The sequence below is a fragment of the Oncorhynchus keta genome, chromosome 19, assembly GCF_023373465.1.
Source record: "Oncorhynchus keta strain PuntledgeMale-10-30-2019 chromosome 19, Oket_V2, whole genome shotgun sequence".
In the NCBI taxonomy this organism is placed as follows: Eukaryota; Metazoa; Chordata; class Actinopteri; order Salmoniformes; family Salmonidae; genus Oncorhynchus; species Oncorhynchus keta.
Window position 1 is genome coordinate 13,401,889 of NC_068439.1, and position 13,001 is coordinate 13,414,889.

The 13,001-nt window shown below is 47.3% G+C and overlaps 1 protein-coding gene across 2 annotated transcripts in view; it reads left to right on the plus strand.

Moving 5' to 3' along the window:
• The window catches only part of LOC118380741 (zinc finger protein 704-like), a 109,966-nt gene that overhangs the window by 78,562 nt on the left and 18,403 nt on the right, over positions 1-13,001 (plus strand). For both annotated transcript variants that reach the window (XR_008070376.1, XM_052469661.1), the window contains exons 3-4: positions 8,282-8,385; positions 11,609-11,859. Coding sequence is in view for 1 of the 2 variants with exons in the window: in XM_052469661.1 (XP_052325621.1) it covers positions 8,282-8,385; positions 11,609-11,859 (355 nt within the window). In the remaining variant the exon portion in view is untranslated. The remainder of the gene's footprint in view (positions 1-8,281; positions 8,386-11,608; positions 11,860-13,001) is intronic.

Consider the following 13,001-nt stretch of genomic DNA (forward strand, 5'->3'; position numbering starts at 1 on the left):
GGGAATAGGGTGCCGTGTGTGTGTGTGTGTGTGTGTGTGTGTGTGTGTGTGTGTGTGTGTGTGTGTGTGTGTGTGTGTGTGTGTGTGTGTGTGTGTGTGTGTGTGTGTGTGTGTGTGTGTGTGTGTGTGTGTGTGTGCGTGTGCGTGTGCGTGCGTGCGTGCGTGCGTGCGTGCGTGCGTGCGTGCGCTCATACGTGAGCGAGTGGAGGAGGGAGGGAGGATTTGGCCGGCTGCCAGACACTGTGTGATGGTCGGGGCTCCCCAAGCTTCTTCCAGACTGACCTACAGTAACCCTCTGGTCCTCTAGCTGTACAGTAATAGCTTGTGGGTATTACCACATACAGCCATCGTCCCTGGATTCAATCTTACTCTGGTGAAACAGACATTTCTGCTTTTGGAAATGTGTTTTCTCTGTGGAGTGGTCTGTTGACCGCTCTTCCCCCGAAGGAGAAAATATACTGATGATAATCAAAGTGTAATTTACTGCTAACCATCACATGAATCATCCTAGCCTGCAGTTCTTTCAAAGAGAAACTGAAGCGTTTACATGGGCTCGTGTTGCAGTCTGTGTCCCATCTGTCTGTCTGCTCAGTTGGGCTGTATTTCAGTTCTGGAGAGCTAGCTAACATTCAGCAGCACGCTGAAAGATAAACGTTGAAAGATATTTAAATCCCCAAGGCTATGAGTTTCACTTCTTGTTGGCTGTGAAAGTTTTACACAGGAAAAAACATGCTCATATTTCTTTCTCGCTCTCGCTCTCTCTCTCTCTCTCTCTCTCTCTCGCTCTCGCTCTCGCTCTCACTCTCTCTTGCTCTCACTCTCACTCTCACTCTCTCTCTCTCTCTCACTCTCACTCTCGCTCTTTCTCGCGCTCTCTCACTCTCTCTCGCTCTCTCTCTATCTCTCTCGCTCTCTCTTTTTCTCACGCTCTCTCTTTCTTGCGCTCTCTCTCTCTCTCTCTCGCTCTCTCTCTCGCTGTCTCTCTCGCTCTCTCTCTCTCTCTCGCCCGCTCTCTCTCTTGCTCTCTCGCTCTCTCACTCTCTCACTCTCTCTCGCTCTCTCTCACTCTCTCTCGCTCTCTCACGCTCTCTCTCTCGCTCGCTCTCTCGCTCGCTCTCTCTCTCGCTCTCTCTCTTGCTCTCTCTCGCTCTCTCTCGCTCTCTCGCTCTCTCTTGCGTTCTCTCTCGCTCTCTCTCTCTCATGCTCTCTCTCTCGCTCTTTCTCTCTCATGCTCACTCTCTCTCTCTCTCTCTCTCCCTCTCTCTCTCCCTCTCTAGCTCTCTCTAGCTCCCCGTCTCTCTCCCGCTCTGCCTCCATCTCTGTCTGTCTCTGGGACAGGGAATGGAGGACGGTGCAGACTGCAGGGTGGCTCCTCATTATATCATTAAAGACAAAATCACAGATGTCTGGGGAGTGGGAAGGAAGGCAGGTATTGATTTCTCTCTCTTGTTATTATCCACGGCCCTGAGATGAACACATTGTCTTTATCTAGAACACATCTTCTTCATCTAGAACACATCGTCTTCATATAGAACACATCGTCTTCATCTAGAACACATCGTCTTCATCTAGAACACATCGTCTTTATCTGGAACACATCGTCTTTATCTGGAACACATCGTCTTTATCTGGAACACATCGTCTTTATCTGGAACACATCGTCTTTATCTGGAACACATCGTCTTCATATAGAACACATCGTCTTTATCTGGAACACATCGTCTTTATCTGGAACACATCGACATTATCTGGAACACATCGTCTTTATCTGGAACACATCGTCTTTATCTGGAACACATCGTCTTTATCTGGAACACATCGTCTTTATCTGGAACACATCGTCTTTATCTGGAACACATCGTCTTTATCTGGAACACATCGTCTTTATCTGGAACACATCGTCTTTATCTGGAACACATCGTCTTCATCTGGAACACATCGTCTTCATCTGGAACACATCGTCTTCATCTGGAACACATCGTCTTCATCTAGAACACATCGTCTTCATCTAGAACACATCGTCTTTATCTGGAACACATCGTCTTTATCTGGAACACATCGTCTTTATCTGGAACACATCGTCTTTATCTGGAACACATCGTCTTTATCTGGAACACATCGTCTTTATCTGGAACACATCGACATTATCTGGAACACATCGTCTTTATCTGGAACACATCGTCTTTATCTGGAACACATCGTCTTTATCTGGAACACATCGTCTTTATCTGGAACACATCGTCTTCATCTGGAACACATCGTCTTTATCTAGAACACATACACATCGTCTTTATCTGGAACACATCGTCTTTATCTAGAACACATCGTCTTTATCTAGAACACATCGTCTTTATCTAGAACACATCGTCTTTATCTGGAACACATCGTCTTTATCTGGAACACATCGTCTTTATCTAGAACACATCGTCTTTATCTGGAACACATCGTCTTCATCTGGAACACATCGTCTTTATCTGGACCCCCTCTACCCCTCTGTTGGACCCCCTCTACCCCTCTGTTGGACCCCCTCCCCCTCTGTTGGACCCCCCTCTACCCCTCTGTTGGACCCCCTCTACCCCTCTGTTGGAACCCCCTCTACCCCTCTGTTGGACCCCCCTCTACCCCTCTGTTGGACCCCCCTCTACCCCTCTGTTGGACCCCCCTCTACCCCTCTGTTGGACCCCCCTCTACCCCACCGCTGGACCCCCTCTACCCCTCTGTTGGAACCCCCTCTACCCCTCTGTTGGACCCCCCTCTACCCTCAGATGGAGCTCCTCTCTACTCTCAGATGGAGCTCCTCTCTACCCTCAGATGGAGCTCCTCTCTACCCTCAGATGGAGCTCCTCTCTGCCTCTCAGATGGAGCTCCTCTCTACTCTCAGATGGAGCTCCTCTCTACTCTCAGATGGAGCTCCTCTCTACTCTCAGATGGAGCTCCTCTCTACCCTCAGATGGAGCTCCTCTCTACCCTCAGATGGAGCTCCTCTCTACCCCTCAGATGGAGCTCCTCTCTACTCTCAGATGGAGCTCCTCTCTACCCTCAGATGGAGCTCCTCTCTACCCTCAGATGGAGCTCCCTCTCTACTCTCAGATGGAGCTCCTCTCTACCCTCAGATGGAGCTCCTCTCTACTCTCAGATGGAGCTCCTCTCTACTCTCAGATGGAGCTCCTCTCTACTCTCAGATGGAGCTCCTCTCTACCCTCAGATGTAGCTCCTCTCTACTCTCAGATGGAGCTCCTCTCTACCCTCAGATGGAGCTCCTCTCTACTCTCAGATGGAGCTCCTCTCTACTCTCAGATGGAGCTCCTCTCTACTCTCAGATGGAGCTCCTCTCTACCCTCAGATGTAGCTCCTCTCTACTCTCAGATGGAGCTCCTCTCTACCCTCAGATGGAGCTCCTCTCTACTCTCAGATGGAGCTCCTCTCTACCCTCAGATGGAGCTCCTCTCTACTCTCAGATGGAGCTCCTCTCTACCCTCAGATGGAGCTCCTCTCTACTCTCAGATGGAGCTCCTCTCTACTCTCAGATGGAGCTCCTCTCTACTCTCAGATGGAGCTCCTCTCTACCCTCAGATGGAGCTCCTCTCTACTCTCAGATGGAGCTCCTCTCTACTCTCAGATGGAGCTCCTCTCTACTCTCAGATGGAGCTCCTCTCTACTCAGATGTAGCTCCTCTCTACTCTCAGATGGAGCTCCTCTCTACTCAGATGTAGCTCCTCTCTACTCTCAGATGGAGCTCCTCTCTACTCAGATGTAGCTCCTCTCTACTCTCAGATGGAGCTCCTCTCTACCCTCAGATGGAGCTCCTCTCTACTCTCAGATGGAGCTCCTCTCTACTCTCAGATGGAGCTCCTCTCTACTCTCAGATGGAGCTCCTCTCTACCCTCAGATGGAGCTCCTCTCTACTCTCAGATGGAGCTCCTCTCTACCCTCAGATGGAGCTCCTCTCTACTCTCAGATGGAGCTCCTCTCTACCCTCAGATGGAGCTCCTCTCTACTCTCAGATGGAGCTCCTCTCTACTCTCAGATGGAGCTCCTCTCTACCCTCAGATGGAGCTCCTCTCTACCCTCAGATGGAGCTCCTCTCTACTCAGATGGAGCTCCTCTCTACCCTCAGATGGAGCTCCTCTCTACTCTCAGATGGAGCTCCTCTCTACCCTCAGATGGAGCTCCTCTCTACTCTCAGATGGAGCTCCTCTCTACCCTCAGATGGAGCTCCTCTCTACTCTCAGATGGAGCTCCTCTCTACTCTCAGATGGAGCTCCTCTCTACTCTCAGATGGAGCTCCTCTCTACCCTCAGATGGAGCTCCTCTCTACTCTCAGATGGAGCTCCTCTCTACCCTCAGATGGAGCTCCTCTCTACCCTCAGATGGAGCTCCTCTCTACTCTCAGATGGAGCTCCTCTCTACCCTCAGATGGAGCTCCTCTCTACTCTCAGATGGAGCTCCTCTCTACCCTCAGATGGAGCTCCTCTCTACTCTCAGATGGAGCTCCTCTCTACTCTCAGATGGAGCTCCTCTCTACCCTCAGATGGAGCTCCTCTCTACCCTCAGATGGAGCTCCTCTCTACCCTCAGATGGAGCTCCTCTCTACTCTCAGATGGAGCTCCTCTCTACCCTCAGATGGAGCTCCTCTCTACTCTCAGATGGAGCTCCTCTCTACTCTCAGATGGAGCTCCTCTCTACTCTCAGATGGAGCTCCTCTCTACCCTCAGATGGAGCTCCTCTCTACTCTCAGATGGAGCTCCTCTCTACTCTCAGATGGAGCTCCTCTCTACTCTCAGATGGAGCTCCTCTCTACCCTCAGATGGAGCTCCTCTCTACTCTCAGATGGAGCTCCTCTCTACTCTCAGATGGAGCTCCTCTCTACTCTCAGATGGAGCTCCTCTCTACTCTCAGATGGAGCTCCTCTCTACTCTCAGATGGAGCTCCTCTCTACTCTCAGATGGAGCTCCTCTCTACTCTCAGATGGAGCTCCTCTCTACTCTCAGATGGAGCTCCTCTCTACTCTCAGATGGAGCTCCTCTCTACCCTCAGATGGAGCTCCTCTCTACTCTCAGATGGAGCTCCTCTCTACTCTCAGATGGAGCTCCTCTCTACTCTCAGATGGAGCTCCTCTCTACCCTCAGATGGAGCTCCTCTCTACTCTCAGATGGAGCTCCTCTCTACCCTCAGATGGAGCTCCTCTCTACTCTCAGATGGAGCTCCTCTCTACTCTCAGATGGAGCTCCTCTCTACTCTCAGATGGAGCTCCTCTCTACCCTCAGATGGAGCTCCTCTCTACTCTCAGATGGAGCTCCTCTCTACTCTCAGATGGAGCTCCTCTCTACTCAGATGGAGCTCCTCTCTACCCTCAGATGGAGCTCCTCTCTACCCTCAGATGGAGCTCCTCTCTACTCTCAGATGGAGCTCCTCTCTACTCTCAGATGGAGCTCCTCTCTACTCTCAGATGGAGCTCCTCTCTACTCTCAGATGGAGCTCCTCTCTACCCTCAGATGGAGCTCCTCTCTACTCTCAGATGGAGCTCCTCTCTACCCTCAGATGGAGCTCCTCTCTACTCAGATGGAGCTCCTCTCTACTCTCAGATGGAGCTCCTCTCTACTCAGATGGAGCTCCTCTCTACTCTCAGATGTAGCTCCTCTCTACCCTCAGATGGAGCTCCTCTCTACTCAGATGGAGCTCCTCTCTACTCTCAGATGGAGCTCCTCTCTACTCAGATGTAGCTCCTCTCTACTCTCAGATGGAGCTCCTCTCTACTCAGATGTAGCTCCTCTCTACTCTCAGATGGAGCTCCTCTCTACTCAGATGGAGCTCCTCTCTACCCTCAGATGTAGCTCCTCTCTACTCTCAGATGGAGCTCCTCTCTACTCAGATGTAGCTCCTCTCTACTCTCAGATGGAGCTCCTCTCTACTCAGATGTAGCTCCTCTCTACTCTCAGATGGAGCTCCTCTCTACTCAGATGTAGCTCCTCTCTACTCAGATGGAGCTCCTCTCTACTCAGATGTAGCTCCTCTCTACTCTCAGATGGAGCTCCTCTCTACTCAGATGTAGCTCCTCTCTACTCTCAGATGGAGCTCCTCTCTACTCTCAGATGGAGCTCCTCTCTACTCTCAGATGGAGCTCCTCTCTACCCTCAGATGGAGCTCCTCTCTACTCAGATGGAGCTCCTCTCTACTCTCAGATGGAGATCCTCTCTACCCTCAGATGGAGCTCCTCTCTACTCTCAGATGGAGTTCCTCTCTACCCTCAGATGGAGCTCCTCTCTACTCAGATGGAGCTCCTCTCTACTCTCAGATGGAGCTCCTCTCTACTCAGATGGAGCTCCTCTCTACTCTCAGATGGAGCTCCTCTCTACTCAGATGGAGCTCCTCTCTACTCTCAGATGGAGCTCCTCTCTACTCAGATGGAGCTCCTCTCTACTCAGATGGAGATCCTCTCTACTCTTCTCATTTTAGACGTGTGGAAAGGATCTAAGAGACTAGTGTCATTAGTGTCCTTGTTTTAAACTAGAAACATGCTGGGACGGGGAATGGAGGGGGGGGGGGGGTGCAGGCTGCATGGTGGCTCCTCATTAAATCATTAAAGACAATTACAGATGTCTGGGGAGTGGGAAGGAGTGCAGGTATTGGTTTCTCTCTCTCCCTCTTCTCCCCCACCCTCTCTCTCTCTCGGGATTGATTTTCTCCCAACACCCCTCCAACCCTACTAGGCTACTACTTTGTCTTCTAGACTTTAACAGTCAGTCAGCCACAAGAAAGTTGATAGCACGTCTGTCTGTCTGCCTGTCTGTCTGTCTGTCTTCAGGTCTGTCTTCAGGTCTGTCTTCAGGTCTGTCTTCAGCTCTGTCTGTCTTCAGGTCTGTCTTCAGGTCTGTCTGTCTTCAGTTCTGTCTGTCAACATATACCCTCTCCAGCTGTGGTTGTTGGTTTGAACCACATCTAGGCTTTAGCTCAATGGGTTCATAGTGTTGTGGGGCTCAGCAGACCGGGGTTTGGTCTTCTGCAGGGTTGTTAGTGTGTTTAGTTGATTGGTATAGTTTGATGCTTTCATTAATGGATACTGGCCCCTATTAAAGCAAAGCCTTCGGCCTCGAACACTGACAATGTGTTTTAGAATGTAGCATCAATGCCACACTGATCACAGCACCGTTCAGCAATCAAACTGACATTTGTTTCTCAGAGTTCTGTTGGGAGTACTGTGTGTGTGTGTGTGTAGTACCACAGTACCTATGTAGTGCCACAGTACCTATGTAGTGCCACAGTACCTATGTAGTACCACAGTACCTATGTAGTGCCACAGTCTATGTAGTGCCACAGTACCTATATAGTACCACAGTACCTATGTAGTACCACAGTACCTATGTAGTACCACAGTCTATGTAGTGCCACAGTCTATGTAGTACCACAGTACCTATGTAGTGCCACAGTCTATGTAGTACCACAGTACCTATGTAGTGCCACAGTACCTATGTAGTGCCACAGTACCTATGTAGTGCCACAGTACCTATGTAGTACCACAGTACCTATGTAGTGCCACAGTCTATGTAGTGCCACAGTACCTATATAGTACCACAGTACCTATGTAGTACCACAGTACCTATGTAGTACCACAGTCTATGTAGTGCCACAGTACCTATATAGTACCACAGTACCTATGTAGTACCACAGTACCTATGTAGTACCACAGTCTATGTAGTGCCACAGTCTATGTAGTGCCACAGTCTATGTAGTGCCACAGTACCTATGTAGTACCACATTACCTATGTAGTACCACAGTATCTATGTAGTACCACAGTACATATGTAGTGCCACAGTACCTATGTAGTGCCACAGTACCTATGTAGTACCACAGTACCTATGTAGTACCACAGTATCTATGTAGTACTACAGTACCTATGTAGTACCACAGTACCTATGTAGTACTACAGTACCTATGTAGTACCACAGTACCTATGTAGTACCACAGTATCTATGTAGTGCCACAGTACCTATGTAGTGCCACATGACCTATGTAGTGCCACAGTACCTATGTAGTACTACAGTACCTATGTAGGCATTTTTAGCAGATGCTCTTATCCAGAGTGAGTTACAGTAGTGAGTGCCCTGTGGGAATCGAACCGACAAACTCTGGCATTGCAAGCGCCCTACTCTACCAACTGAGCCACATGGGACCAGAGTGCTTTGGGCCAGAGCTGTATATGATGCCGTTTTAGACACGGTTTGTTGTTGTTGTGTTTCCATGCCCAGTAATATTCTCTGTTTGTTGGTGTTGTTTTAACAGGAAGTCAGAGGAGGAAGTGGACATGGAGAAGGTGACAGCTGCCATGGTTCTGACCAGTCTGTCCAGCAGTCCGCTGGTCAGGAGTCCTCCTGTCAAAGTCAGTGGTGAGTCAACCAAACATGTTTCTATGTATTTATCCTTTTGTACAGGTGAGCACACTGAGATTAAGAATCTCTGTTTCAAGGGAGTTTTGTCCCAAGACGGCAACAATCCAACACAGAGCAAACAGTTGCTGAGCGGTGGTCATGGTAGCTAGCGTCTGGACGTGTTGTATTGCTGCACTCTGAACCAACTGACAAAGGAAGTGGTTTTTGTTTAACCATTACCCATTTAATATGTATTATTCCTCTGCTGAGGTTATAGGTCATGATGATGATGATGATGATGTGGACCCGTGCAACGGTAGAGATGGAAACGGCGTATCTCTCTGAGTGCAGCATTTCCCACCAAGTGAAGCTGAATGTTGTCTTTGATCGCTCGTCTCTACATCTTCAACTGCTGATTGAATTTGAATTATTGAGTGTGTTACTACTACCACTGTGAAATCTAAAAGACATCCTCTTCATCTGCTATAATGTACATTTATATGAATCACAAGGCCTCTAAACGAAGTCCCTGGAGTGAATCAACTGTAAATTGGGTCTTGTTTGTTTTACCACTCAAAACAACTGCAGACATTCAAAGTCATTGCAGCTGTGAATCACTATGTGTTTGAGTTTTTGCTGTTAGATGCATTTGTTTCTGATGTATATAATGGTCCCAAATGTGGGGTTATTACTGATGGTAGTGGTTTTAGAGCCCGCGGAGAATGAATGTAGCGGTTTTAATGCAAATTCTAATTCTACACATGTTGTCATGGATACACTACTGTTCAACAGTTTGGGGTCACTTACAGTTGAAGTCGGAAGTTTACATACACTTAGGTTGGAGTCATTTAAAACTCGTTTTTCAACCACTCCACAAATTTCTTGTTTTAACAAACTCTAGGTTTTGCAAGTCGGTTAGGACATCTACTTTGTGCATGACACATGTCATTTTTCCAACAATTGTTTACAGACAGATTATTTCACTGTATCACAATTCCAGTGGGTCAGAAGTTTACATACACTAAGTTGACTGTGCCTTTAAACAGCTTGGAAAATTCCAGAAAATAATTTCATGGCTTTAGAAGCTTCTGATAGGTTAATTGACATCATTTGAGTCAATTGGAGGTGTACCTGTGGATGTATTTCAAGGCCTACCTTCAAACTCAGTGCCTCTTTGCTTGACATCATGGGAAAATCAAGCGAAATCAGCCAAGACCTCAGAAAATAAATTGTAGACCTCCACAAGTCTGGTTCATCCTTGGGAGCAATTTCCAAATGCCTGAAGGTACCACGTTCATCTGTACAAACAATAGTACGCTAGTATAAACACCATGGGACCATGCAGCCATCATACCGCTCAGGAAGGAGACGTGTTCTGTCTCCTAGAGATTAACGTACTTTGGTGCGAAAAGTGCAAATCAATCCCAGAACAACAGCAAAGGACCTTGTGAAGATGCTGGAGGAAACGGATACAAAAGTATCTATATCCACAGTAAAACGGGTCCTATATCGACATAACATGAAAGGCCGCTCAGCAAGGAAGAAGCCACTGCTTCAATACCGCCATAGAAAATCCAGACTACGGTTTGCAACTGCACATGGGGACAAAGATCTTACTTTTTGGAGAAATGTCCTCTGGTCTGATGAAAGAAAAATAGACCTGTTTGGCCATAATGACCATTGTTATGTTTGGAGGAAAATGGGGGACGCTTGCAAGCTGAAGAACACCATCCCAACCGTGAAGCACGGGGGTGACAGCATCATGTTGTGGGGGTGCTTTGCTGCAGGAGGGACTGGTGCACTTCACAAAATAGATGGCTTCACGAGGAAGCAGAATTATGTGGATATATTGAAGCAACATCTCAAGACATCAGTCAGGAAGTTAAAGCTTGGTTGCAAATGGGTCTTCCAAATGGACAATGACCCCAAGCATACCTCCAAAGTTATGGCTTAAGGACGACAAAGTCAAGGTATTGGAGTGGCCATCATAAAGCCCTGACCTCAATCCTATAGAACATTTGTGGGCAGAACTGAAAAAGTGCGAGGAGGCCTACAAACCTGAATCAGGAGGAATGGGCCAAAACTTTTTGTGGGACGCTTGTGGAAGGCTACCTGAAACGTTTGACCCAAGTTAAACAATTTAAAGGCAATGCTACCAAATACTAATTGAGTGTATGTAAACTTGGAATGCGATGAAAGAAATGAAAGCTGAAATAAATAATGATCTCTACTATTATTTTGACATTTCACACTCTTAAAGTAAAGTGGTGATCCTACCTGACCCAAGAAAGGGCTTTTTTACTAGGATTCAATGTCAGGAATTGTGAATAACTGAGTTTAAATATATTTGGTAAAGGTGTATGTAAACTTCTGACTTCAACTGTAGAAATGTCCTTGTTTTTGAAAGAAAATCTACTTTTTTGTCCATTAAAAGAACATCAAATTGATCAGAAATACAGTGTAGACATTGTTAATATTGTAAATGACTATTGTAGCTGGAAATGGCTGATTGTTTATGGTATATCTACATAGGCGTACAGAGGCCAATTATCAGCAAACATCACTCCTGGCAAAGGCACGTTGTGTTAGCTAATCCAAGTGTATCATTTTAGAAGGCTAATATTAGAAAAACCTTTTGCAATTATGTTAACACAGCTGAAAACTGTTGATTAAAGAAGCAATAACACTGGCCTTTTTTAGACTGGAGCATCAGCATTTGTGGGTTCAATTACAGGCTCAAAATGGCCAGAAACAAATATCTTTCTTCTGAAACTCGTCAGTTTATTCTTGTTTTGAGAAATCAAGGTTATTCCATGCGAGAAATTGCTAAGAAACTGAAGATCTCGTACAACGCTGTGTACTACTCCCTTCACAGAACAGCACAAACTGTCTCGAACCATAATAGAAAGAGGAGTGGGAGGCCCCGGTGCACAACTGAGCAAGAGGACAAGTACAGTAGAGTGTCTAGTTTGAGAAACAGACGTCCTCACAAGTCCTCAACTGGCAGCTTCATGTAATAGTACCTTCAAAACACCAGTCTCAACGTCAACAGTGAAGAGGCGACTCCGGGATGCGGGCCATCTAGGCAGAGATGCAAAGAAAAAGTCATATCTCAGACTGGCCAATAAAAAGAAAAGATTAAGGTGGGAAAACCAACAGACACTGGACAGAGGAACTCTGCAGTAAATAAAAATGAAGTTTGAATAGTTTTTTTCTGGCCTCGTCTCTCTCACCCCTCCAGAGTGTCTGAATGGCTCGTGGAAGGACAGAGGTGGAGGCTTCACCCCCTCCAGTTACAGCAGCAGTGGCTATTGGAGCTGGAGCGGCCCTAGTGACCAGTCCAACCCGTCCACCCCCTCCCCACCGCTCTCCGCAGACAGCTTCAAGCCTTTCCGTATGCCCAGCATCAACGGCCCGCCCCCCGACGACGCCATCGACGAACAGGACGGCAGCAGCCTGCTCTTTGACGAGCCAATCCCACGCAAGCGCAAGGTGGGTAGACTGATTTGAATTGAACCATCTAGAAATACAATTCCAGACACACAAGTGGATACACTGGATAACCAAAGAATAACCATAGTATAACCATATAATAACCACAGGATAGCTATAGGATAACCATAATATGTTTTACAACATATTTCTGTGGTTCTTTGAGGACCTCACAGAACAAAGACTAGATCAGATCAATGTTTGAATCAATTCTGACTGACTATAACAATATACTGATTATATAGTCCTGTGTCACTGTATATACAAGTGGGTAATCTGTACAGGTGTGTGGTGTGAAATGTACATGTGTTTTTTGCATATCCCACTCCCTGTGTGACACCCTCAGAGTGGGGTCGCGGCCAGGGGATCAGCCATTATTGACGGCGACCCTGGACTAATTAGGGTAACTTGTCTTACTCAAGGGCAGAACGACAGATTTACCTTGTCGGCTCGAGAGTCAATACAGCGACTTTTCTGTTACTGGTCCAACACTCCTAACTAACACTCCTAACCAACACTCTTAACCAACACTCCTAACCAACACTCTTAACCACCACTCTTAACCACCACTCCTAACCAACACTCCAAACCAACACTCTTAACCAACACTCCTAACCAACACTCCTAACCAACACTCTTAACCACCACTCCTAACCACCACTCCTAACCAACACTCCAAACCAACACTCTTAACCAACACTCCTAACCACCACTCCTAACCAACACTCCTAACCAACACTCTTAACCAACACTCCTAACCAACACTCCTAACCAACACTCTTAACCACCACTCCTAACCAACACTCTTAACCAATACTCCTAACCAACACTCCTAACCACCACTCCTAACCAACACTCTTAACCACCACTCCTAACCAACACTCCTAACCACCACTCCTAACCAACACTCCTAACCACCACTCCTAACCAACACTCTTAACCAACACTCTTAACCACCACTCCTAACCAACACTCTTAACCAACACTCCTAACCAACACTCCTAACCAACACTCCTAACCACCACTCCTAACCAACACTCTTAACCAACACTCCTAACCAACACTCCTAACCACCACTCCTAACCAACACTCTTAACCAACACTCCTAACCACCACTCCTAACCAACACTCCAAACCAACAC